Genomic DNA, 24804 nt, shown 5'->3' on the forward strand with positions numbered 1-24804 from the left:
AGAGGAAGAGAAGCAATGCTGCAGTCAGGGGTTAATTAATTTTTAAATATCAGCCAGGGATCACAAGGTCTAGGGTATTTTCCATGCCTGGTTCTCATATGGTTCTCATAAATCAGGGTTATGGGTAACGCAAATGAGATCAGACTTATTCCATGCAGGAAACCCATTTGGATTTAAACAAGTTTGGTGATACCAAAACAGTTTTTAAAGGAACAGTTCACCCAAACATAAAAATGTCTGCTGTTTAAAATGAAAACAATCCTCGTCCACACTGGCGTTTTCAGAAACGTTCTCCGCATACACTACACAACGAAAAAGTAGGTCACATGACTATTCATGCAGGTACAACAATGCGCATGATGTCATTGTTTACACAGTCATCAACGATACGCAGAGGGAATGTGGACAGCCACGCCATTGTTTTCAAAAGTCTTTTTTGTCCATTTACACTGAAACACAACCCTGGAGTTTTCAAATTAAATAGCGATAGCAATTAGGTTAAACCCTACAAGGAAGTTTCATTATCATCTAGGTTCATCCAATTTTACCATCAATCAAAAACTTTACAAACAGACATCGTCCCCACGGCCTTCTAAACAAACAATTTAAATGAACATTCACTCATATGAATAGCAAACACTGGAAAAAAAAATATATCAAAGGTTCTCACTTGTCCCTTGCTCTTTTAATGAGGAATTAGCAGGCCGAGGCGAGCGGAGACCACTGTTCTTTCAACTTTACACTTCCTTGTCTTGGAACTAATAAGGAATCCAAGCTTGCTAAAGTTACCACATCAAACATTTTTCTCAGAGCAGTGCATTTTCAAAAGGTCGTTGCTTTTTTTTTTTTCGGCCCCTCTTAGTTGTTTCTCGTTCTTTTCCAACCTTTTTCATCCCTTCGCGGCACACTGATCTTTAAGACTGACCAGGCTATTAGTCCTCCCTGGCACAGCAATTGGCAAACACATGCTCCATCATTAACTGCAGGGCTGAAACATGTTGTGATGGCAAGTCCGCTGCTCTCTGATCTTATTGTGGGCTCTGGGTTTGAGGCCTGCCATTTGTTTCTTCTGACAACTTCGTTCAAGACATCATTAAAGCGTCTGCAAGGTTTCAGGACATTGTACGATGTGAAAGGCCATGAGCCTCTGCAACATTCACAGCAATCTTTTGATTAGCTTGAGGGCTAAAAAAAAAAAAAAAAAAGGTTGTAGGCTCTGTGATTATATATAAATATCCATAAAATAAACTCTGACACAAGGGATTGACTTATGATGTAGCTGTTAAGATGCCCAGACTAGTGGCAGCTCAATTACTAAAATCAAGACCGTCTGAAACTCTGAAATCATAAAAGATGGATTTTCGGTCAAAAGATCTTTAGTGTATTAATACTAACGGAATCTACTCTAATTAATATTCATTTTTCTAATAGATTTAGTTTTTTACTCCACTGTAGCTCTCAAAAAATAGCATCTTTGGATGCACTATTTCAGATTTGATGCACCAAAGAATGCTGAGTGTCACATGATCAGTTGCGACACATAGCATTTAATTCTGCAATAAGTGTTAAAGGGATGGTTCATCCAAAAATGAAAATTCTGCCATCATTTACTCACTGATGGTGTTACAATCTTCCTTTCTTATAGGGAAAACAAAAGTTGTTTTTAAGAATGTTTCAGTCCACACAACATTGGACCCCATTGTCTTTTATTGTATTAACAAAAAAAAAGAAACATTGTTCAAAACATGGTGTTTCACTAAAAAGAAAAAAAAAAGAAAAAAGAAAAACATTCAGGTTTGGAACAACATGAAGGTGAGCACATTTTTCAATCAATTTTCAATTCTGTCTGAACGATATTAACTTTTTAAATAAAGGTGCATTTATTTATTTATTTTCGCACTTTTCAAATTTTTTTTTAATAAAAACATTAAATTAACATCAAGAAACAGAGATATTGTTTAAAATATCTTGTTTCACTGAAATAAAGAAAAACATGCAGGTTTGGAATGACAAAGATGAATAAATGAAGACAATTTTCATTTTTGGCTGAAGTATGTGTTTAAATAGTTAAAGGTGCATTTAATTATTTTATTTATTTTTTATTTGCTGTTCAAATAATAATAATAATAATAATAATAATAATAAATAATAAATTTTATTTTAAACTTTACATTTTACTGGTATTGACATAAATTACTGAAAAGTTAGTATCATTATATCCTAGTGGATATAATATAGCAGAAATAAATAAAAAATAAAATACATCTACACTGTTCCCGTAGCTCATCAATAGTCTGAGCGCTGTCTAAGCTGGCTCAACTCTATGTATATGATTTGAATTCCCTCCATGTTTTAGAATGTGGTCAAATGTGGAATTTCTTTGAGATTAGATCCAATCCTTCTGAATGAAGGGACTGCTATTGTAAAGGTTCGCTGTCCAAATAATAGAGATTTTTCTTTAATACATAAGCAAATTACAACCTTAGCAATTTCACATAAGTGGGGCTAATTTCTGCTTCTTAATCTTTTGATCTCATTAGTTGTCTGGTTGTGCAAGCTGGTCGCTGAAGAAGAATATCAGAGCGCCGATGGGAAAGTGACCTTGTGAAAGTCAATGAAGACTGTGCCTCTTTTTACTCACAGAGTTTCCTTCAATCACAGACATATGCACCCATAATGCATCGCATGTTATAAGAAAGACAATTTAAGGGAAACATGTTTGGCCCTTGGTTACTAGCGGTCACGGACCAATTAAATGGGATGTACATTGCATATTGTAACTTATAATCTAATAAAAAGTGTAAAAATAATCATTTCCCTACTCACTTGAACTATACATTTTATAATGCATTTTACAGTATATAGAGAGAAATTTTTCAATGCCAGACCACTCACATAAAACACAAATCCACACAAAATAATTTCAATAAATAGATAAAATAGACCTAAATAAGCATTAACCAACATATCAATAACATCTATAAACTAGTCGAGTCTTATCACGGTCAGTACTTTTGACAACAGTACTATAAACACACTATATTATATGTAAGGTAAATATATGATAACTATAACAAGTTATATTACATTTACATTAATTGCATAATTACTTATTAAATTAATTACATTTATTACATTGTCAAGTCAAATTTACAAATTCAATGCTGAAAATAATGATGTTGATGTTTATAATAACTTTATATTAATATAGAAAATAAAACTGTCATCATTTACTCTTCCTGGTGTTATTATAAAACTTGTACTGCCCGAGAGCTGCTTAATGATTAAAATAAATAAATAAATAAATAAATACATAAATAAATAAATACCACCATAAAAATAGTCCACATGATTCCATATACCATTCAATATCAAGTTGTATGGACTATTTTTATGGTCCTTTTTGTCTTTAACGTTATAATATGGGATTGGAACATCATGAAGGTGAGTAAATGATTTTTGTGTGTGTGTGTGTGTCTAATGTTTCTTTATTCTATTCTACGAAGAAAGATTTTTGTTTTAGAGAACTAAGCCAATGGGTATACTTTCACTGTACCCAAGATTTAACCCCTGAGACACAAAAACAAACTCTCAGCGCAAACAAGATTAAAATCCTGAAACATTTCTGCAAAGAAAGTCTGCAATGACACATAATTCATGTGCTCCTGGTCTGCTGGCACTAGGGGAGCTCAAGTATTTATAGATGACAGAATAATAGTTTGATGTCTTAACTGTGAACTGATACAGGGATGAGCAGGTGCTTAAACATCTCTCTATGCACCCTGACATCTCTGTTGTACTGACAGTGCACAACCATGTGTTAAATACAGTTAAACAGTCATTAAATCATCGTTCTCATGATAAGCTTCCATTGACAATGAGAAGTCATGCAGTCAAGAAGATCCTACGAGAAACACAAACGTAAGACATTTGTCCAAACCTGTATGACTTACTTTCTTCTGTTGAACACAAAAATATATATTTTTAAAATGTTAGTATCCGAACAGTTGATGGGCACCATTGACTTCCATAGTAGGAAAAAAAATACTATGGAAGTCAATGGTGCCCATCAACTGTTCGGACACTAACATTTTTCTAAATATCTTCATTTGTGTTCAACAGAAGAAAGAAACTCACACAGGTTTGGAACAAGTGGAGGGTGAGTAAATTATGACAATTTTCATTCTGGAAGTGAACTACTCATTTAATATTTTCTAATGTAAAATGCTTCTCACGTTTAAAAAAAAAAAAAAAAAAAAAAAAACTAAGGCCTCAGGAAGAAGTGAACCTTGAGATTTCTGAGACAAAACACATCAGGACATAATGAGGATGAGTGACAGCTAGTAGCCAAAGGCAAAACATGTTTCCCTTTAATTAACTGTTGATCTATTCACTCTTAAATCCAACTGGACCAACTTTAACAGACTGCAGCACTTGAATAGAGTACATACTCACTAAAAATGCAATTAGCAATATTATAAGATGGTCTTTGTCAAAGGTGCAACTGTATAAATATGTCAGGATGAATGATCATACTGAATAATAAAACTCCATCTAATTCTAAATACCAACTGATATCTGACCAAAAAACCGACTCTAATGAGACAATGGCCAAAAACAGCCTTACTAAAAGCACCAAGCGCATTAATCCTGGGGTAGTTTGCATGATGGAAACGTCCGCATCGATCAGGTTTACAGTAGGGTGGGGGTGGTGCTGTCCGGGCAGACAGCGAGGAAGCATCAATACTTCTGCAGAGAGTCTTGGTTTGGCCTCATGCCCATGTTTGCCCGCACACTGTCCAGCCCAGACACCTAATCCTGCTGTACCGCTCCGACCCTCAGAGTGTGGGAAAACAGAGGAAGCTGAACCTGAACCTGAACCTGATGCAGTACCGGCTCACTCTGATGAGACCAGGAGAACACAGACTCTTAGATCAAGTTTTCAAACTGGAAAAAGTGCAGAAAAGTTTTGACCTTAAAAGCCAATATGAAACCAGATTTGACCTAGTTTATTTTCTTTGGCTGTTTAAGTCCTTTCATAATTCATGAAGTGTGCAACATTGATTCTGTTATTTTCCAGTTTATTACTGCAAAGCTGCTTTAAAACGATCTATACTGTATAAAGCTCTATATAAATAAAGGTGAATAGACTTCTTGGTTGTATTACACAATTCATTAGTGAACTTTAATTTAAACAAAATATATAAATTGCTTTCACAACCATTAAAGGTGAGGAAAGTAATTTCTGCACGACTAGTGGCACCAAATGGAATGGAAAAAAAGTGGGGGAATACAAAAACTGTGTCTGTATCCATTTCAGGCTGCAAAGCAACAAAAAGTGTCTATTTTAAAGGGGGTGATTCTTTTCTATACCCACTGTGTGTGTATATATATATATATATATATATATATATAACAATATGGTGTTATAATATACATAACAATATGATGCCATTACAACTGTGCATTCTGCAAATGTTGTAGTTAAACAGAAAGGGATGCACAACAACTTAATTGGAAAAAGGAATGGAACATTTTCAATAAAAGCACCTCTGGGCAAGAAGACACAGGAAATATTTCAAAACAATTAATTCCTGTATTGATTGAGCACTTTAACCCCGGTTATTCTGCACCAAAAAACCTACCACACATTCATCAATTCATGCAGGAAACCTGAACAGGTGATCTGGTACTGCAAAACACTCTTCACCCGTAACCTCCAAAAATAAGAATCAAACCATAGCTTCGTGCCACGTTTCCAAAAAAAAAAATAAATAAATAAAATAACAAATAACAAAAACAAAACAAAGAGTTTGTTTTCTATTCAATTCCAGGTCTATCATAATGCTACCTGCATCACCTAAGGGCAAAGTTTCAAAGAACTCAAGAACAGAGCGCAGGCATCCTGTGAAATTGCATTTACAGTAAGAATAGCAAATCTTGTTCAATAACACTTAGGACAGAAGACCTACTCAAGATCAAAAGAAGTCAAAGCACTCAGCCGTAATGGATATTGAGCAAATGTTGGTTCTGCTGTGAGAACACCCACATCTACTGAATCTCAAGTGTGTACTCTTCTGGCAAGACGTTGTGCACGTTCTTTTGAGAGGATTCGCACGAGGACCTTGATCCAAAGAGAACATAATTTTACAGCTTTTTCAGGGACAAAGGAAGATTTACTAGGCAAGAAGTAACACAACTCTGTTTCTGTCAAATTAAGCAGACAGACTTGGCGAGCTTTTTTACATTTGGAACTTCTCACATTGCTTTAAGCAAATCACAGATACAAGCTATAATGTGTCTTATTGACGCACTGCGATTAGACCATCAAACTGTAAACCTGCTTCCTCTTGATTATAGTATTAAAGTATTATTAGACGCAAGATGATATTCAATTCCATGTCTCAGCTGAGTCTGACATCCATGATGATGTAAAAGCCTTGTATTCATGTTCGTCTGGAATTCATGAATGGATGTGAAGCAACTTTTTCAAACTAAAGGAAGACAAAACAAATGCAATTTTCTCAAGTACTAAGCCAAAAAATGAGAAGGCTCTTACCAACACCTACAATTTAGAGTGGATGCAAGAGTTCATATACTGTTTCCTTCGACTATATGATGCTACAGATCTGTTTACTTACTATATCACTGTTCAGAACCCAAAGAAATTGCAGTATGCATCTTTGTTTACATACCAAAGACTAGGACTGCATTATAAATCATATTTTAATAGTGATTACGATTTCTGCTCCTCTTGATTTAGCATAATCATCTGCAATATTTGCCCACTGGTTATTTATCCTGAAAACATTACATTTTGCCATTTGTGTTATCTTTCTCTGTTGAGCAGTTGAGTTGAACATGCTAAAAAAGACATCTTCCATATGGAAATGCTAGGCTTCATCAAAATGCTACAGTGCCCGGTGTTTTAGTTTATGTTCCCAATCTGGCAACCATGCACATACACAGTGACCAATGTAATTAATACACTGAAGAGAATTCACACTATACACCTGACACATAGCAAACACAGTTCTTCAGCCTGTTGCTTGACCACTATAAACAAAAGACTTCTGTCTACCATTCTCTTCACCAATGAAAATTTCTGACACTTTCATGACTTTTCCATTACCTTTGCAAACATTTATGCTGCTGTTCCATAAGCACCACCTACTGTCAGAGAGTGAATCTGCGTTCTCATTCAGCCTGTGTGCTGTTTTTGCTTTGTGCAGTAGTATAGTTTCAAATTCAAAATTATACTAATTAAAACTGCTCATAATGCATGTATGTAGGGGTGGGCGATAATGGAAAAAATATCATAACGTTTTTTTTTTTGTTTTTTTTTTTGAAATATCACGGTTTTATCACGGTTCTTTGTCATGTTGGTTTTACTTGCAAGTTGTCTCAGCATTACAGCCAAACTAATTTCCCTATTATAAAGACAAAGCCTTTTTTGTTTTATTAAAGTTAAAGGAATAGTTCACCCAAAAATACAAATTCTGTCAGCTGTCTGTCAATTCTGTCATAGTGTTTTATTTTTATACCACCATTTACTCACTTAAAAGTTGTTTTTAAACCTGAATGAGTTTCTTTCTTCTTCTGAACATAAATGCTATTTTGAGGAACGTGGAAAACCAAACAATTGCTGGTCCACAGTTACTTCCACAGTACTTTTTGCTACTATCAAATTCAACTGTTTGGTTACTCACATTCTTCAAAATATCATCTTTTGTGTTAGGCACTAGAAAGAAATTAATACAGGTTTGGGACAATGTGACAGTGAGTAAATAATAATGACAAATGAAATTTTAGGGTGATCTATCCCTTTAATGACAGTCGACTGTATGTTTAATAGGTCTACTGTCCCTTTAAGACCTGCACGCATCTAATATACAGGCACGTATATGTTTTTCTCTCAACTGTTTACTTTAATTTTAGACATAACCAACTGTGTCTACATGTAAACCTTGTGTGTTTTGACAGTATTAGCACAAAAGATAATTTACTTCAATAATCAGGTGCTGTTTGAAAGGCTTTAGCACAGGTCAGACCAGCGCGCGAATGAAACATTTAAAATCACATGCAAATAATGAGAGAGTAACTCCTGTGAGAGTAACTCTACCGCTGAGTTAACACTGATGTGAATGCATGTGGTGTTGTACAGTATTTGATGGAGACGCCAGAACTGCAGCTGATAGAATGTGTGCTGTGGCACGATACTACGATATTTCTAAAAAGGAGATTGTGGAGAAATTTTTATCGTCCATGATCAAAAAACGTCCTATCGCACACCCCTACATGTATGCCACACTTTTAAAGAGATTGCTTCTAATTTTAAATGGAAAGAGCAAAGGCAAAGCCTTGGTTTGTTTTTATAGAAAGATTTATTTTATTTGTATTATTTATTTATTTGATTTGGGTTTGTTTTAAAAGTTGAATTTAGTTTTGGTATTTGACACATTTCAGTTTCACAAAGAAATGTGCAGCATTTTGTCCAAGCAATAATATGACATGTTTTCATTTATAATTTGTCTTAAAACTCATTTTGTAAAAAAAAATAAAAAACGTTTTTTTTTTTGAGAAAATCATATTGTGAAAACAGTATCTTGAATCGTAATGCATTGTGAGTTGAGTGAATTGTTACATCCCTAATGATTACTTTTCATACTGTTCAGAAGTTTACAGTCTGAAATTTATATTTTTATTCAGCAAGGCTGCATTAAATTGATCAATAATGACAGACATTTATATTGTTATAAAATGCTTATATTTCAAATAAATGTTCTTGTGAACTTTTTATTCATCAAAGGGCAAAAATATTACACAGCACAAAGTTTTGCAATATTGCTAATTATAAGAAAAGCTTCTTGAGCAGCAAATCAGCATATCAGAATGATTTCTGAAGAATCATGTGACACTGAAGACTTTACCATCTCAGGAACTACGTTTTCAAATAAATTAAAATAGAAAATAGTTATTTAAAATGTTTATATTATCTCACAATATTTCTGTTTTTACTGTATTTCTGTTCAAACAAATGCACCCTAGGTGAGCATAAGAGACCTTTTCCTTAAACATTACAAAAAAAATCTGACCAACCCCATATTTTGAACAATAAAGCTTTTTCTAGCCCTGGAAAATGTAATATTGTCCAAGACCATGGGAGCCTCAAACCACATCAAGGTGACCCTTTAATACGTAATTCAGTATTGAGCGTATTTCTGGAGTGACGTATGGCTGAAGTCTGAATAGTCCATTTAAGACATTCATCACTTAAATTTCATTCCATTACTTTTAAATCACCTGTGTGTGTTGCATATAAAGGCTATAACGCAAGGCGAATCAGCAAAACGCTGACAACTTACCTTATTGGACCATTTGTAAGCCTGGAGCAGCTGGCTGTACAGAGGGGTTTTGTCCTGAACAGGGTCTAAACTGAGCAGTCCACTGTTGTGTAAGGGGTGGCTCTCTGACGGCCTGCCAACCAAAGTACTGAGACGCTCCAATTCACTGCAGAAACAAGATACAAAAGTCAGGCTGGTACTGTTGATATTTTAAAACATACACAATAAAACCAATGTCACACTTCACTCATGAAAATGACACTATGATTACGTCATTTTAATTATGTTTTCCAAAGTCAAGCTAAAATCAAGCTATTTTGACTTTCTGAGCCCAAATTAAAAAAAGATGCCAGTCATTATTTAGAAAAACATACCATAATACATCGCTTTTCATGTTAACAGCAGCGGGTAGTGCTAGGTTATCATGGTTTATTACAATAACACTTGGTTTGTTACAATAATGTGATGGTTAACGTTACAACATTTCACAGGTTAACGTTAAGTGAACGGTCAGACAATTAACTCACTTTAAATCGCGATTGACTGACTGTAAGTTATCTTGGAATTCAGTTATAAAGACTTTCTCCCGCCCTTCAAGGGTCTCCTTATTTTTCATCCCATCTTTAAGAGAATCGAATACCCTGGTGACACTCGATCGAAGAGCCTGGATGGCATTAATCGCTTGAGAAAACGCTTCTAAATTCACTCCAACATTCATAACGTCCGCCATGGCGTTGTGTCCGCGGACGCTGGCGCTCGAGTGACGTCACTGGCGCCGAACGGATGATGGGATTTGTAGTTTCTAAAAAGGGACGCTACTGACGCGAGGAGAAAATGTGTAGTTCAGTTTTGGAATCGTCGTTATTGATAGAAAAATGTTTAATTCTTTCATAAAATCTTAATTACAAGAAAATGCGGAAAAAACTAAAGCTAAAAGTTTTGTAAAGTTGCAGTTTGTATCTTTCATATTTAATTTCTGTTTTAAAATAAGCAGCTAAGCAAACACAAAATAATGAAAGACACCTTTCAAGTAAAAGTTCCATTTAATTTGAATGTGCAATAGTGTTACCTGCAATACTGTTGTGGTTTTAAACTGTTTTTTTTTTTAAGTAGCCTACATAGGCTTATAATTAGCTACATACATAATTTTGTAAAATTGCACACCTCATAAATAAAAATAAAATTAGGCTAAATAACGAATAAAAATAAATATAATATAAAACAGCTCATATAAAAAAAAATGTTTGACTGAAGATAGTCAGTATTATATGAGGATTAAACAATAATTCATTTATTTGGAGTTTCCAGCTTTAAAGAAATTCACCTCGGTAACATCAGTCTCCGCCAAAATGCCATAGTTATTAAGTTTTCAGTATTTTTCTCTCGTTTTACAGTGTTATTTAGCCTATTCATTTATTTATTTAACTAGCTACAAGTTAACGCCGTTTTACTAAAGCAATACCTCTAACATTTGAACCGAACTATATATTATTTAAGTGTTTGGCTTGTGAACGCAGACTGGGAATCCTCAGCCTCTGATCTGTCTCTTTAAGCGGGGCGGACTGCCTCATCTGCTGCTGGGACGGTTCTCTTCAAGCCCCTAGATAAACTTCTGCTCCACACTAGTTCGAATAGACAAGGAAGGCAGGTGCAGTGGCTAAAAGTATTTACATCGAGGTTTCCAAAAGAGAAATGAAAGTCAGATATTGCGCTGCGCAGATAGATAGCTACAGTAGATAAGGCAGAGTGAATGGAGCAGGAGCGGGGATGAAATAAGACAGGATGGGAACGGGAGGTGGAGTACTCTGAAGTCTGTCCTTGAGCGCACAGGACAGAGGCATCAATGAAGACAGGGACAAGAACCGAAACTTTGAATGCACGTTTTTCAGGCAATACTTGATTCGGTTCGGATGAGTCTGGATGTAGGGCATCTATCTAGAATGCTTTCCAACAAACTACGCGGCAGCCGAAGAAAGCACGAAGGAGAAAGCGTTTGCTGTGATGTACGGAGAGGAGTAACGTGTGCATGTGTTTCTCATCCATCTCAAGTGATATGGCAGGGAACTGACTGAGGGAGAGAGTTTATACAGAATAAATTCATCTGGGAACCGTAAAGGTGCTGATCTCTGGAGCCGAGGTAAGGTTACTCAGGTGTGTCACTTATTTAAATTCTAAATCTCGTATAAGCGCTCAGAACACGGACAGCATTTCAGAAGATGTTCTCTGATTAATTCAAGTAACTTAAGCTGGTGAGGAATAGATTATTGTCTATCTGTCACATTTCCCGGATGTTTTTGGAAAAGTGCTTTTAACTAAACTTTTTTGCTCAGCTTTCTAACAATTTATTTGCTGATTTCTTTAGTTTATGCCGTTTTGTACATAAATAGCCTAGGTACAATAAAATTGTATAATATTTGCGCGCATGTGTCATAACAGAATTTATTTATTCGCATTGTTTTGGAGCATGTCCCGTTCGGATGACCTACTTAAGCGTTTACATTTTTTAAAAAGATTTCCATTGCGAAGTCAAAAAGTAAAAGTTTATCATCTACTGAATAAGGAAGATGTGCACCTTGGAGAAAGTGGCACGTTTTCGAAGTTCGCTGTTAAAAGAAAAATAATACATTTGGGGTAAAAAAAAAAAAAAAAAAAAAAAAAAAAAACTGGTAGCTGTGGTTTCCAGAATTGTATCGTTATTGTTAATAATACACTGACGATTTTTTTAATAGTGTCTGTTTACCTCACAGTTCATAACGTATACATAATGTAATGTTATTTGACCAACCTAGTTGGACTTTTAAAATCTATTTATTTATATAAAATGTGCTGATAAAAACATAGTTGTACAATATAATACCACACAATCATAACCTATAACTCAAGCAACTGTGACCAGCACATTATTACCCACACAACGACTAAATACCTCAGAACAGCACAATACCAAAATAATGCAATAAACCTTAAATAACATAACATTTCATTATAAAACCTAAGGCATTCCATTCATTTTTATAATAAAAACCATAATTTTAGAAAACTATTATCTTAAAAATATACATATTGCCTTACTAAATACACATTTTCTCCATAAACTATAATACAGTTGCATTGTCTTTAAAATATATGTTAATGCATGTTAGCTAACTTAACCAATTAACAGTTTTTTAGCTGTAGAATATATATTGCTTATTTTTGTTTCCTATTTCCTAGGCAACCCATCAGAAATGAAACAGCTCATCTCATCTCACATGAATCTTAGGCTGGACTCTGACACCAGGCACCCTCTGATTGCATATGAACCACTAAAATGCACTTCATGTCTCTGAACTGAAGTGACATTCATCCCTGGACTTGAATTCAGTTGTCATGTATAGAAATTGAACTTTGAGTTTTGAAGATGTCACAACAGATCTAAAACTAACAGGTTTTACATTAAGTCACAGTTTTCCTCCGAGGACCAGACTTTGCCCTTTTGGATGGATATTGGAAATTTCAAAATCTAATTAATTTCCATGCTGATACACCTAATAGCTGTGGCGCCCCTTGCCTTTCTCTCATGCCCATGGACCCATCCAGTGCCATGCTCTCACAGGCGCTCCTGCTCTTACAGTGCATTATTCTGACTCTCGGCCAGTACGATATCTGTAAGTCGCTGGTCAGCACAGATGATGGACCAACATGGGAATATTACGCTTGCCAGCCCAAACCCATGTCCATGAAGGAGTACATGCAGATTAGAGTGGAGCCTCCCGATATCACATGTGGGAATCCACCGGAGAGGTTCTGCACACTGGTGAGTTTGGATCACTTTTGACTCTGCCTTTTTGTCAGTTACATCTGTTCCACTGGAACAGCTTGTGTTTCCATGCAAATATAGTTTGCAATCATGTTTATTTATGATAGTGCAAGTCTGATGGATTTTCAGTGTAACTTTAGAAGCTTCATAGCAAAGAAAGTCTAACAAAGTCTAAAGAAAAATGACCACATGTACATATACATGCCTTCATCACACTGTGATTATTATCATTATTGTCAAATTCAGGATGTGAGTTGGTGAGTCAAAATCTTTTAAAGGGACAAAAATGAACCCACCCACATGTAAATTCCAGACCTGTATGATTTTCTTTTTTCTGTGGAACAAAAAAGAAGATATTATAAGAATGTTGGTAACCAAACAGTTCCGGTTCCCATTCACTTCCGTTGTATGGTGAAAAACATATACTTCTTTGATATTCTTCTTTCGATCACAATTTAGAAGAAAGTTGGTAACCAAATAGTTTTGGTTCCCATTCACTTCCATTATATTTTTTGACTGTATAAAGGAAGTGAATGAGAACCGAAACTGTTTGGCTACCAACATTCTTCAAAATATCTTCTTTTGTGTTCCACAGAAGAAAGAAAATCATACAGGTTTGGAACAACATTAAGGTGAGTAAATGATGACAACAATTAAATTTTTGTGCATACTGTCCCTTTTAAAAGACAAATAATCAGGCATAAAAATAGTTAGGCTGTGTTTATTTTTGGAAAGAAAGGATAAAAGAGAGCAACGAAATCCAGTATTACAGTAAGATCTAACACAAGAATGTTAAAAAGTCTCCAAGTAACCCTGATATGTCTACACACAGATTATGCAGTAATCTGCAACATGTGACCATTAACAATGTGCTTGCACAGAGAGTCAACAAAACCCGGGTTGATGTGTAAATTTGGCCACACGGCTGTTATTCAGTGTAGTTTCCTTCCATGCATGAGACAGCAGCCACTGCAGGATTATCTGTGTTTAGCACCGAGCGTGAGGGTGCAAACAATCTGTGTCTTTCCAGGGCACATCTGATGACTGATCGACACAACATTCGGGTTACTCTGCGACATGCTTGGGATGAGAGATTAGGGCAATCAAGCATAAAAATATTATCCATTCAATACAATCAGTGTTTTGAGGGGTGAATTTTAGGCCCTCTGTCAGGTTGGTGAGGTATGAGAGTAGCCAAAGTTAATCTCCATCAAAGATGCTTTGGGAATTTAGCCAGAAGCTTGATTGCAAAATAATCGGATAGAGGATTTGTCCAGCTGGACTGACACTACGCATGAGGCTCGGAGACGGAGCGCTGCCTCTGACGGGGTGCTAATTCACACATTTAGACTGCGTGGATCAAAGACAGAATGCCAGATATTGCTCATTCAATGACATCATTCTCTCAGCATATACCGTGCGGCTCACACAATGACTACGGGTGGGTAGCTGGACTGTGAAGAGAGTCTGAATTCAGTCACCAAAATCATTTTTCAAGACACAAATCTACTACAAAGGCATAGTGAGTCACCAGTGATGGATTTAGTTGTCAAGAGTAAAAAGTAGGAGAAACAGTTTATGGTTTTCAAATTCAGCGTGAAAGAAAGGATAGCGTTCTTTTGCTGTAACCTGTAGGAAGGCTGTAAAAATGTCACAGACCACAAATAGTGGTTAACAAATATGGGTCACCCTGTTGATGGGCTCTTTTCAGCTTGAGATATACCTGTCCCTAGACCTTTCAGATTAGGTGTAAGGCCATTCTATGCAGTTTAGGACTGGAATGTGAACAGATTTTAAAACACTAGGCATCATACACATGCTTTGTAAATAGTTACAGAGGAAAAACTGGGTATCATACACTAAATGAATGAAGATTACACACTACCAGACTTTCAAGTCCTTGAGATGAAAACAATATAGACCTCTTTACACAGCTTAGTTAATAAAGGGATACTCCACCCCAAAATGAAAATTTTATCATTAATCACTTACCCCCATGTTGTACCAAACCCATAAAAGCTCCGTTCGTCTTCGGAACACAATTTAAGATATTTTGGATGAAAACCGGGAGGCCTGTGACTGTCCCATAGACTGCCAAAATAACAGTGTCAATGTCCATAAAAGGTATGAAAGTCGTCGTCAGAATACTCCATCTGCCATCAGACGTGCAATCTGGGTTATATGAAGCGACAGGAACACTTTTTGTAAGCGAAGAAAACAAAAATAATGACTTTATTCAACAATTCCTTTGTCAACAGTCTCCTCTATGTCTCTCCATATCACTGTATGCTCTTCTGTATCATCAAGGCCACAAGGATTCGCTGTTTCTACGTGTATTAAGCTTTGATTTGAAAGAAAACAGCGCATCTTTGTGGCGCGGATGATACAGAAGAGTATACGCAGCATACGGTAAGAGACACAGAAGAGACTGTTGACAAAGGAATTGTTGAATAAAGTTATTATTTTTGTTTTCTTCGCTTACAAAAAGTGTTCGCGTTGCTTCATATAACCCAGATTGCACACTTTTGACACCCTGACACTGTTATTTACTTGGCAGTCTATGGGACAGTCACAGGCCTCCCGGTTTTCATCCAAAATATCTTAAATTGTGTACCAAAGACGAATGGAACTTTTACAGGTTTGGAACGACATGGGGTAAGTGATTAATGAGGCTGCTCTGTGCAGGGTCAAAATTCAGTGTAAAGATGCAATGCCACATCAAAGTTTTTTGCTTTCTTTGTGAACAAAAAGTATTCTTGTAGCTTCATAACATTATGGTTGAACCACTGATGTCACATGGACTATTTCAGCAATGTCCTTGAATGTGGTAGTTCCGTTGCTGTCTATGCAGGGTCAGAAAGCGCTTCGATTTCATCAAAAATATCATAATTTGTGTTCCAAAGATCAACGAAGGTCTTACAGGTTTGGAACAATATGAGGGTGGCAGAATTTTCATTTTTGGGTGAACTATCCCCTTAATTATACCTACTTTGACTCACCTCAGTCCCTAGTATCAAAGCATACAGTTGTAATTTCTGTATAAATACATTTCTGCCACCTTTGACCAGCATTAAACAGACACTTAAATGCCACTTCAGAAACACTTCTGTGCCACATTGGCAGTGTAAATTTGCCATACATGTTCTAAAATCAGCTCAAAATAGTCTGTGACCATCATACACTATGTGGTTTTCTATGAAATCTGTCAACTCAAATCTGCAGTCTGACTCTGATTTTTGGCAACTATTGTGTCATCTTGTCCAGACTGTAAATCAGGCAAAACTTCATGCAAAATTTGTGTATTTTTAAGCATTCCACCCTTTAACCATAGCAAATGAGATACCAAATTGCTTAAAAAATAAAAGAGAACTTTTCACAAAATGTTAACTCAATATTAAGTAAAATTAAAATTACATTTAAATTAGCAGAAAATTTACAAAAATCTACCACAGGACAATCTTAAAACATTAAGAATACATGTAGCTGACACAAATGATTCTTTACTGTACAATGTAATATGATATATTACAATATGAAAGCACATTGTATTATAGAATATCAAAATAATATAATAGCATGAACTAAAGTAGACAAGACATATATAAAATTTAATGAAAATTAAATTCAAAATAATAAGAAAAGTCATTAGAGTGATTTCTAAAGGATCATGTGACACTGAAGACTGGAGTAATGAGGCTGAAAATTCAACTTTAGCATCACAGGAATAAATTACATTTTTAAATATATTAAAATAGAAAACAGTTCTTGTAAAAATATTTAAAAACATTACTGATTTTAAAGAAACACATTTATTGAACAATTTGTCTCCCTGGTGCTATTTTGGAGAATATCTCAGCTGCGTCACACCGATACGCTGTTACCGTTCAGATCAAATCACAACAACTGGAAACAGATCCGGCGTGACGCAGATTCCATCAAAAATATCTAAATTTGTGTTCTGAAGATGAACGAAGGTCTTACGGGTTTCAAACGACATGAGACTGAGTAATTAATGACAGAATTTTCATATTTGGGTGAACTAACCCTTTAATTATTTACCAAAAATCGCATTTGGACACAATTCCTGTAAGTTTCCTATTTTTTATATATTGCACCACATGAAACTTTCTGTCCTCATCAGCTATTCATACAATAACCTGACACAAGGGCATGTATTTCGTGCATACTGATTAAGGAATATTTTTCCATGTCGACCTGAGATGGCTTACTGAGCAGAAGAAACTAGAGATGAGTTTTAGGAGAAGGGTGTAGTTATGTCCTTCCCTGTCAGCACTTTCTTCTCAGATCGATAAAAGCTGACTGTTCATCCACTGATCAGCCTGCTCTGCATTCAGATGTTGAGCGAGAGGGAGGGAGGGAAGGAGGGCAGAGGGGCCAGGCACTTTAAACTGAGGAGACCTTCTGGCATTCACAAGATCAAACTTGCTTCATGTGAGAATAACTCCATGTGCCTGCAGTCACAGTGCGTTTTAAAGCAGCAGTGTTAAAGAGAAGTGATCCTCGCTTGTTTATGGTTACAACTCCAGGAATGAATGTAGCGTTAGGCGTCCTTGACAGGAAGTGTCTCGCCTGACTCTCAGTAGATGTAGGTGAATAATTTATAGCTACTATAATGCCTTCAAAGTAATGCAGGCTACTTAGAAATATTATAGCATATAATATTAGATAATAGCATGGAATAAAACATACAAGAGCTCAGGTAGACCTATATAAAAAAGAAAAGAAAAAAACTAGTTGTCTAGATTATTTAGATTTTTCTTTTTCATATATAGGCCTTACTGACGTCTTGTGTATAGTTCATGCTATTATGTAACATTTCTATTAAATTTTGTCATCATTTTTCCATGCATCCTATGTATAAAATGAAACATAAAAAGTATAAAAATAAACAAAAACAATTAAACTGGTTCTTGCTACACAGATATTGATGGATATAATTTGTTTTCTTTTTAATTTTTATACCATATAAACTGAAAATGTACAATTTGTCAGGTAGGTTTATATGAAAAAAATATTTATTTTTATTTATTTTTCCCCCTTTATTTAAAAAACATTCAGACCAGAATAAATCAACAAGTATGTATATGCATTACATAATAGAATGAAAGAAAATATACAACATGTAATATATATATATATATATATATATATATATATATATATATATATAAAATAAAATATGTGGGCAGGCCTATAAAAAATTAACAAAACAAAACAACAACAAAAAATAACTATACATTTTTGTGAAATATATCAAACATGCTACAGTTGTGAATGAGTTTTAAGTTCTACTAATTATTTTATTTATTTTTTTCTGCAGAATTTTGCGGACTCTGATTTGTTGTAGGGTACATTTAGGTACAAGCACAACAGGTTTATTTTAAATTTATCAAGGCATACAAAGCATATTTGATATAGTGAGTCTGGCACTCTTTTAAGCCTGTTGAACTGTGTTTACAATCAGCGTTCTTTTTTTCCTCACATTGAAAGCGAGTTAATTGATCCACGTAAGCCCTCTAGATTTGGCAACTTCTCTTTCTTTGGAGAAGCTTTCCAGGCTCATTAAAGATTTAGAGGAAATTTCAGTCACTCAGCGCCCACAGGAGATGCCATTGCATTTTTACTCAGTGCCTTGTGTTTTTTTCTTTCCTTCTCTTGCATGATGTTAGCTACCACTGGAAGTTCTTGTTGTATGTAGTGCAGGCTAATGAGGGAGAGAGAGAGTATAAAGGATGGGGAGGGAGGAAGGATCTCAGCTTAGCCAAACAGAAAGATGACCCATTGCTGCATACAGTATGCATCTGAACATAGACCGAGATTTAAAGACTCCATTGTGTATCATCCTTCCTCACACATACTATTTGAATGAAATCACTGTCTTTAGTCACACAGTCATATGAGGAATAATCCTATTGGCCTGTTTAGCAACACATTAAGAGCCAGGACTAAATATAGCAGGTTGAGTAACTGCACACTCTCGCAATGCACCATGGGAAAACGGAAACATTTGGTCCAGATTTTTTCTCTTACCGCATTTGGAAAACATCACTTCTACACTTAAACAATGAACTGTCAGTTTGTCACAGAAAAATCCTGTAGCTACTTAGTTTTTGCCATTTCTCATGAATTTTCCATGAATCCAAAGCACACTTTCCCCCATCCTGTACTCCCAAAGGGGGTCGAGTTTGTCCCCATGTGTCCACACGCAATAATCCCCCATCTGTCTGTTTTCATGCCGCCTCAGGTCTTGGGGATTCTTCAAATCTCCACGTCTTCATGTAGTAATTTGCATTCCTCATATTGCTTTCTTTAGTTGTTTAAAAAACAGCATGCTCATTCTTGTATTGTTTTTGCAATAAAGCCCTGTCCTTTTTGACTGTATCAAAAAAAAACAAAAAAACATTTCAAACACCAACATCATTTCTCCAGATTAAAATATATCTCTCTTATACAGAGCATTAATCACAATGAAAAGACACTTTGCTATAGCTTTTGGCGGGGTTTGCTTGGTTGATGTGAATGCTGTTTTTCTGAAAGCTGGTTTAAAGGTGGTTCATGTAAATGGAAGTACTGTACCGTATGTTATGAAAGCATTCTGACTTGCATAAGCAAACTGTTATTGATCACTGTATAATTTGTATCTTAGCACACACTCAAGTCACACTTATAGACTGTAATACATTTCTTATAGCTGCTTGTCTGTGAATAAATTGCCTTCTGCGAGCAGCTCACTTTCACTTGCAATGCATCCCGCAGAAGACAGATGACAGAAGTGCTATTCTGTGTGTGAAGTTTTGATGGTAAATCCATAGGGACAAATACTACAAACATAGTGAAACTGACAAACTGTAGGACATATAAAAAAAAGAAAATTAGGATAATAACATTAAATATTTTAATGATATACTGAATGTTAAACTGGACAAGTCCTTAGTTTTAATTTCATAAATCTGATCATTTTGTTTACATCTCACACTTCAGGCTTTTTTTTTTCTCAGAATTGCAAGTTTATATCTCACAATTGTAAGATATAAAATCGCACATCTAAGATTTCTGACATTTTTTCCTCAAAATTGCAAGTTTATTTCTCACAATAGTTATAAAATTGTAACTGCAAGTTTACATCTCACAATTCAGACTTTTTCCTCAGAACTGAGAAATCACAATTCTCACAAAGTTTTTATCTCATTTTAAGAGGTTTTATCTCGTTTTTATCTTTTTTTTTTCAGAATTGCAAGTTTATACAGTATTTCTTAATTGCAAGTTATATTCAAGTTTACATCTTGAAATACAGTACTGACCCTTTTCCTCAAAATTGCAAGTTATAATTTGAAAAAAAGTCAGATTTGTAAGATGCTACCTTGAAATAGTGAGAAAAAAAGTCTAAATTGTGAGATAAAAAGTCACAATTGCCATTTTTTATTTATTTTTTTCAATTCCGTGGCAGAAATAAGCTTCCATAGAAATCAAACTCTCATTCAGTGATCAAACCATGCATAAAAACAGTCTGATAACACATCTGAAATGCATTTGAAAGGCACTCCAAATCCAGTAAACATCAGAAACATTACTAAGTTGACTAAATAAGCTCAAAATGGTTTGATAATATATTTGCATATTAAAGCCCTATTCTGGCACTCTCTGGGACAGTTGAAACTCTTGTGCAAGTCACTTTCTGGCTGGTATAATTAGGGACTGTATCTCTCTGAAGCTGTTCAGCGCCAGCTGTTATATGACTGGATGTCCAGAGGGAGCTGCCTTCATTGTAATTAACTCACTCCACCTCTCCAGGTACAAGACTAGCGGTCAGTCCGGTCTCCACGAGTGTAGTACCTGCTCTTCACAGCTTGTTAACCGGGGTCAGAACATTTCATACTACCAGAGTGACTGCTCTTATGAAACATTGTAACATTTTCTATTTGAGTCCAATTTTTGTTAACAAAATCCCCTGATTCATCTTGTTTATTTTAAGAACACACATCCATCTTTCTTTCTCGGTCAGCCCCTATAAACAGATCCTCATTGCAATGTGGATTCTCCTTGGTAATGCTGAACCATATATTGAATGTGCAATACAAACGGACTCATACAGAGAGGTCGGGATATCCCATTGAAAGGTGTGTGATGCTAATGTTAAGGTCACATTCAGCTAAAGTCAAAAGAAATCACAGGGTCCTGGAAAAACCTCACTGCTGTTCCAGGATGCTGGTGCTTGTGCTTTATAGCCTGTCCTCAAAAAACACAGTACATTACAATCTTTGTTTTAGGTTTTGAGAAAATATTTTAACTTTAAGTATTTCAGTCAAATATTTAAACATTTAAATTAAATATTTAATAAATAAATAAATTAAATATTATTTAATTGATTAATTAAAAACTAAATGTTAGTAAAGTTCAAAACAGCCAATTTACAAATATATAAATAGTAATATGTAAACATCAAAAGTAAATCAGCCGTCACAAACACCTTTGATATCAGAAGTTTTTTAAATATTTTAGTTAAATATTATATATATATATATAAATATCTATTAAATATTTATTAAACACCTTTGATATCAGAAGTTATTTAAATAATCATTATTTTATTTAATAATTAATATTGAATTATTAGTACATTGCATAGCAATCCATTTACACACACACACACACACAAACACACACACACACACACACACACACACACACACACACACACACACACACATATACTGTACATATATATATATATATATATATATATATATATATATATATATATATATATATATATATATATATATATATATACACAAATATTTTAATATCACAGTAATTCAGACACAAACAAACAGCTTTGATAATAGAAGTTATTAAAATAAATAAATATTATGTAAGTGATTAATTAATAATTTAATTATTAAACAAAATTCAAAAATTCACAACAATCTGTTTACTAAAATATTTTAAAATATATTAATACATATTTTAATATGGAATGTAATTCAGCCATCACAAACAGGTTTGATATTTATTTTATCAAAATAAATTATTATTTAACTTAATCATTTATAATTAAATATTAGTCAAATTCACAGCCATCCATTTACATATACATTTTATTAATTATTATTAATATTAAATTAATATTTAAAATTAATATTAATATTAAATATTAATGTAATGTTTAAATATGCCATAGCAAACAATTTAAATATATGATATTTATGAATACAAATTCAAAACAAAAAAATAGAAATGGGGTATTTGTAAACTGAATATACATTGAATCGCTCCACATAAATTACATTGATTAATCTGGATTAAGTAGTTTTTAACTTGGACTCCTGTATCCATTCATATGTATTCACAATGTGTTTTTTTCCTCAATAAATTGTGTAATTGTTTTGGTCTGATCACAGTAATGATTAGTCATTGTCTCAAGCTCTGCTGTGAATTCTCCAGTGACAACAACCACATGTCTACCGGAGGAGGTCAAACCACCGTATTGTCTGTTTACTGACACACGTTCCTGCTGCTAAGCATTGGGCAAACATTTCTCTTAAGAGCCACACTGCTGTTTAGACGTGAGGGCATTCCTGCGAGGATAGCTGGAGGTTTAGCCTAAGAACCACCTGCCGCAGCAGTTGGACTGGATTTGTATGATACGGAGAAAGACGGCAGGATTGAGTCAGAGGGCTGAGTTAGGCTAAGGTGCTTCCTGGTTATGGATCAAAGTGCTAAGGTACTCCAGATGGTTGGGACAGGTAGCTCGAATTATTTCTTAATGGAAGCTAATGGTCCATGAAGACACTTGGCCCGAGAAACATTCAAGTGTGCCGGCTATAAAACAATAACTATCCCCGGACACCAATCTGTCAGTTTTAGATGCTGCAGCGTGTGCTGAGACTTTTAACTCCTCAAACGTTTGTTGTGTGGGATGGCTGTTGCTTACTTACAAGGGAATTAAGGGTTCAAGGGTGACCAGATGGCAATCTGTAGGCTAATCCGTACACCTGGTGTGTCACTAGGGCAAAGGTTCAAACCCTGAAATAACAGTAGCGATGGGAACTTTGGAAAGGGATTATCTACATAGATATAGATAGTTATAAAACATGCAAAGAATTAATTAAAAAATATATATATTTTTTTTCTTCTTCAAATTTATATATGCTATATTAGCAAGATAGCAAGATTTTTTTTTTTTTAATGTTTTTGAAAGAAGTCTCATGCATTTATTTGATCAAAAATTTTTGTATGAATAGCTATAAAAACCTATTTTTAAAAATTGATGAGATATATATTTCAGTGTTTGTTTTTATATATATTGCATTAAAAATCAACATATTAAAATGTTTATTTTTATATATATTGTATGTTTAAATATGCTGCCATTTGGTCAATAAGATTTTTTTTTTTATGTTTTTGAAACATTATGCTCTCCAAGGCTGCTTTTATTTAATCAAAAATGTTATTACAAATTTAAAATAACTATTTTCTATTATCTTTTAAAATATAATTTATTCCTGTGATGGTAAAGTTGATGTCACATGATCCTTTTGAAATCATTCTAAAATGCTGATTTGAATTTTTTTTTCCTATTATCAGCGTTGAAAACAGTTGCGCTGCCTAATACTTTTGTGGAAACTGTAATACATTTTCTTTTTTGCAGGATTCTTGAATAGAAAGTTAAAAAAAATCATCATTTGTTTGAAATAGAAATGGTTTGTAAGTTGTAACACTATAAACATCTTCATTGTCACTTTTGATGAATTTAATGCAACCTTGTCAAATAAAATTATTAATTTCTCTGAAAAAAAGTCTTACTGACCTCAAACTTTTGTACGGTAGTGTTTTGCTATAAAATCATTCAACAAACCCTATATATTTTAATATTTAACATGTTTCTTTTTATTATTATTAAGTTATCCTTTCTTAATTTTGTACCACTCTTTATTTGACCTTTTATCTTCCTTTTGTCTGTAGGAAAACCCATACCTGTGTAGTGATGAATGCGATGCCTCCACCAAAGAACTTGCCCATCCTCCAGAGCTGATGCAAGACCGTGAGCGAACTGGACTCATCACGTACTGGCAGACTGTAACATGGAGTCGTTTTCCTGAGCCTCTTCAGGCCAACATATCCTTATCCTGGAACAAAAGCCTGGAGTTAACAGATGATATCCAGATAACCTTTGAGTATGGACGGCCCACAATAATGGTGCTGGACAAGTCCCTGAATTATGGACGAACCTGGCAGCCTTACCAGTACTACGCCGATGACTGCATGGATGGCTTCGGGATGTTGCCAAAAAGGGTGCAGGATCTGTCGGCCACGAATGTGACTAGAGTCATATGTACCGAGCAATACTCCCGTTGGGTGGGTTCCAAGAATGAGAAGAATGTGCGGTTCGAGGTCCGGGAACGCTTTGCCATATTTGCTGGGACAAAATTACAAAACATGGACAACTTATACACACGCATGGAGAGTATGAAAGGCCTCCGAGACTTTTTCACCTTTACAAACCTGCGGCTTCGGCTGCTGAGACCGGCGCTTGGAGGAACATACGTACAAAGGGACAACCTGCTCAAGTACTTTTACGCCATCTCCAATATCGACATACCAGCAAGGTAATGATGCACAACACAGTGTTTGTGTTAC

At 34.9% G+C, this 24804-nt stretch overlaps 1 protein-coding gene and 1 pseudogene across 1 annotated transcript in view; one reads left to right on the top strand and one right to left on the bottom strand.

Annotated features, from left to right (window-relative positions):
- LOC109095337 (mediator of RNA polymerase II transcription subunit 27) overlaps nucleotides 1–10120 on the bottom strand; it is a 50820-nt gene extending 40700 nt beyond the window's left edge. Inside the window, exons 1-2 of the mRNA XM_042761802.1 lie at nucleotides 9872–10120; nucleotides 9366–9510 (exon numbers count right to left, since the gene is read on the bottom strand). Of these exons, the coding sequence (XP_042617736.1) occupies nucleotides 9366–9510; nucleotides 9872–10074 (348 nt within the window). The 5' untranslated portion in view covers nucleotides 10075–10120. The remainder of the gene's footprint in view (nucleotides 1–9365; nucleotides 9511–9871) is intronic.
- Nucleotides 10121–10862: 742 nt separating this feature from the next.
- LOC109049360 overlaps nucleotides 10863–24804 on the top strand; it is a 63179-nt pseudogene continuing 49237 nt past the window's right edge.

The sequence above is a fragment of the Cyprinus carpio genome, chromosome A8, assembly GCF_018340385.1.
Source record: "Cyprinus carpio isolate SPL01 chromosome A8, ASM1834038v1, whole genome shotgun sequence".
Taxonomy (NCBI): Eukaryota; Metazoa; Chordata; class Actinopteri; order Cypriniformes; family Cyprinidae; genus Cyprinus; species Cyprinus carpio.